The sequence below is a fragment of the Hylobates moloch genome, unplaced genomic scaffold (assembly GCF_009828535.3).
Source record: "Hylobates moloch isolate HMO894 unplaced genomic scaffold, HMol_V3 SCAFFOLD_72, whole genome shotgun sequence".
Lineage (NCBI taxonomy): Eukaryota > Metazoa > Chordata > Mammalia > Primates > Hylobatidae > Hylobates > Hylobates moloch.
The window spans coordinates 355,470-359,818 of NW_026652347.1; the positions used below are offsets into that span (position 1 = coordinate 355,470).

At 49.2% G+C, this 4,349-nt stretch overlaps 1 protein-coding gene across 1 annotated transcript in view; it reads left to right on the forward strand.

Annotated features, from left to right (window-relative positions):
- LOC116463867 (mucin-3A-like) overlaps nt 1–4,313 on the forward strand; it is a gene marked incomplete at its 3' end in the record, with an annotated part of 5,214 nt that extends 901 nt beyond the window's left edge. The window contains exons 3-4 of the mRNA XM_058434893.1: nt 18–3,960; nt 4,009–4,313. Of these exons, the coding sequence (XP_058290876.1) occupies nt 18–3,960; nt 4,009–4,313 (4,248 nt within the window). The remainder of the gene's footprint in view (nt 1–17; nt 3,961–4,008) is intronic.
- Nucleotides 4,314–4,349: the final 36 nt, after the last annotated feature.

Here is a 4,349-nt window from a genome sequence, read left to right on the forward strand (position 1 = left end):
TGTTTTCCTGACTACAGCAACAGACCTCACTTCAACATTCACTGTTTCCAGTTCCTCAGCAGTGTCCGCAAGTGACATTCCATCTTCCCCTAGCATCCAGAATACAGACACCTCAACCCTTGTGAGTACAACCGTTGCCATCAGTTCCACTGAGAGAACGACTCTCACAAGTACAACGAAGACCTTGAGAAGTTCAGCCCTGACAAGCTTTCCAGTGACATATCCATTTTCCTCTTCCACGTCTGCCAGCAGTGACTTGACCACTGACATGGAGAGCATCTCCTCACTTCCAGCCATCACTAGTACACTCCACACAACAGCTGAATCCACCCCGGCACCCACTTCAACCACAACATTAACATCTGCAACCATGGAACCACCTTTATCCAGTGTAGCAATTACAGGCACAGGTCAGACCACCTTCACCAGTTCTACAGCCACATTCCCTGAGACCATCACACTGACTCCTACCACGAACATGTCCAGAGAATCCCTCATGACAGCAATGACTTCTACTACCCCCATCACTTCTGCAATCACTCCCGCAAATGCAGCGACTTCTATGACAACTATGACCTCTCCTCCTACAACCACCAATTCTTTTACATCAATGACCAGTATGACTCTGTCTTCTACACCTGTCTCAAGCACAGAAGCAATCACCAGTGGCACCACAGACACAATGCCTCCACCTACCTTGGTGACCACACTCCCCACTCCAAATGCTTCATCCATGACTACATTTGAGACCACCTATCCTAATTCTCCGACTGGTCCTGGTACAAACTCCACGACCAAAATCACCTATCCCACCACTATGACAGAGACATCATCCACTGCCACCTCTCTTCCGCCCACCTCTCCCTTGGTCTCAACCATAGAAACAGCCAAAACTCCTACCACAATCTTGGTAACCACCACCACCAAGACCACCTCACATAGTATCACCAGCTTCACTTCTTCGACCATCTACTCCACAGCCAGCACATACACAACTGCCATCACTTTTTCCACCACCTTGGGTACCATGGTGACTTCTACATCTATGATCCCATCTAGTCTGAGTACGGATATCCCTACCTCACAACCAACAACCATCACTCCCTCATCCGTGGGCATCACTGGTTCATTACCTATGATGACAGACCTCACCTCAGTGTACACAGTCTCCAGCATGTCTGCAAGGCCAACAACTGTCATTCCCTCATCTCCCACTGTCCAGCATACAGAAACCTCAATCTTTGTTAGCATGACGTCTGCCACCACTCCCAGTGGAGGACCAACTTTCACAAGTACTGAAAACACTCCAACAATGTCCCTCCTGACAAGCTTTCCAATGACACATTCATTCTCTTCTATTTCTATGTCCGAAAGCAGTGCTGGGACCACTCACACAGAGAGTATCTCCTCACCTCCAGCCACCACCAGTACACTCCACACAACAGCTGAGTCCACCCCGTCACCCACTACCCCCACCTCATTCACCACGTCCACAACGATGGAACCACCTTCAACATCTGTAGCAACTACAGGCACAGGTCAGACCACCTTCCCCAGCTCTACAGCCACATTCCCTGAGACCACCACCCTGATTCCTACAACTGACATTTCTACAGAATCTCTCACAACAGCCATAACTTCTACTTCTGCCATGACTTCTTCAGTCACTCCCGCCAATACAGTGGCTTCTATGACAACTACAACTTCCTGGCCCACAGTCGGTAATACGTTATCATCCCTCACCAGTAGCATTTTATATTCTACACCTGTCCAGAGCACAGAAATAATCACCAGTCATACCACCAACACCACCCCTGTATCTACCTTGGTGACCACACTCCCCACTACCATCACCAGGTCTACACCTAAATCTGAGACCACCTACCATACTTCTCCCACTAGCACAGTCACAGACTCCAAGACCGACATCACCTACTCCACAAGTATGACAGGTACTTTGTTCACCGAGACGGCTCTCCCAACCACCTCTTCCTCTCTCCTAATCATAGAAACAGCCACAACTCCTACCACAACCTTGGTAACCACCACCCCTGAGACCACCTCCCACAGTATTCCCAGTTTCACGTCTTCAACCATCTACTCCACAATCAGTACAACCACAACTGCTATCTCCTCAGCTTTGTGTACCTCAGATATCATAGTGACTTCCACAACCATGACCCCATCTTCTCTGAGTACCGACATCCCTTTGACAACACCAACAACTATCTTCCACTCTTCTGTGGGCTCTACTGAATCCTTGACTACAACAGACCTCTCCTCAATATTTGCTGTTTCTAGTACCTCAGCAATGTCCACAAGTGACATCCCATCTTCCTCCAGCATGCAGAATACAGAAATCTCATCACTTGTCAGCATGACCTCTGCCACCACTCCCAGTGAGAGACCAACTGTCACAAGTACTGAGGGCACTCAGACAACTTCCCTCCTGACGAGCTTTCCAGTGACATATTCATTTTCCTCTTCCATGTCTGCCAGCAGTGTAGGGACCACTCACACCGAGAGTATCTCCTCACCTCCAGCCATCACCAGTACACTCCACACGACAGCTGAATCCGCCCCATCACCTACAACCACCACCTCATTCACAACATTTACAACGATGGAAACATCTTCATCCACTGTAGCAACTACAGGCACAGGTCAGACTATATTCACCAGTTCAACAGCCACATCCCCTGAGACCACCACATCGACTCCTACCCCTGACATTTCCACAGGATCTTTCAAAACAGCAGTGAGTTCTACTCCCCCCATCACTTCTTCAGTCACTTCCACATATACAGTGACTTTTATGACAACTACCGCCCCTCTGCCCACAGCCACTAATACATTACTATCATTCACCAGTAGCGTTTCATCTTCTACGACTGTCCCAAGTACAGAAGTGATTGCCAGTGGTACCACAAACACCACCCCTCTATCTACCTTGGTGATCACATTCTCCAGTTCCGACACCAGTTCTACACCTACATCTGAGACCCCCTACCCTACTTCTCTTACTAGTGCTCTCACAGATTCCAAGAACAGAATCACCTATTCCACCAGTGTGACAGGTAAACTGTCTACTGTGACCTCTCTCCGACCCACCTCTTCCTCTCTCCCAACCACAATAACAGCCACAGTTCCTACCACAAACTTGGTAACCAAGACCACCAAGACCACCTCACACAGTACACCCAGCTTCACTTCTTCGATCACCACCACTGAGATCATCTCACACAGTACTCCCAGCTACACTTCTTTGATCACCACCACTGAGACACCCTCACACAGTACTCCCAGCTTCACTTCTTCAATCACCACCACTGAGACCCTATCACATAGTACTCCCAACTTGACTTCTGCGATCACCACTACTGAGACCACGTCACACCGTATTCCAGGCTTCACTTCTTCGATCATCACCACAGAGACCACCTCACACAGTTCTCCCAGCTTCACTTCTTCGATCACCAACACGGAGACTAACTCACACAGTCCTCCAGGGTTCACTTCTTCAATCCCCACCACTAAGACCACCTCACACAGTCCTTCCGGCTTCACTTCAATCAACACCACCGAGACCACCTCACACAGTACGTCCAGCTTGACTTCTTCAATCACCAACACCAAGACACCCTCACACAGTACTTCCAGCTTCACTTCTTCGATCACCACCACTGAGACCCTATCACATAGTATTCCCAGCTTGACTTCTGCGATCACCACTACTGAGACCACGTCACACAGTATTCCAGGCTTCACTTCTTTGATCACCACCACAGAGACCACCTCACACGGTTCTCCCAGCTTCACTTCTTCGATCACCAACACGGAGACTACCTCACAGAGTCCTCCAGGGTTCACTTCTTCAATCCTCACCACTGAGACCACCTCATACAGTCCTCCCAGCTTCACTTCTTCAATCACTACCACCGAGGCCACCTCACACAGTACGTCCAGCTTGACTTCTTCAATCACCACCAACAAGACCATCTCACACAGTCCTTCCAGATTCACTTCTTCGATCATGACCACGGAAAGCCCCTCACACAGTACTCCCAGCTTAACTTCTTTGATCACCGCCACAAAGTCCACCTCACACAATCCTCCGAGCTTCACATCTGCGATCACCACCACAGGGAACACCTCACACAGTACTCCCATTTTCACTTCTTCAATTGCCACCACCGAGAGCACCTCACACAGTACTCCCAGCTTCACTTCATCGATCATCAGCACCGAGACCATCTCACACAGTATTCCCAGCTTCAGTTCTTTGATCACCACCACGGAGACAACCTCACAGAGTTCTTCCAGCTTAAGTTCTTTGATCACCACCACAA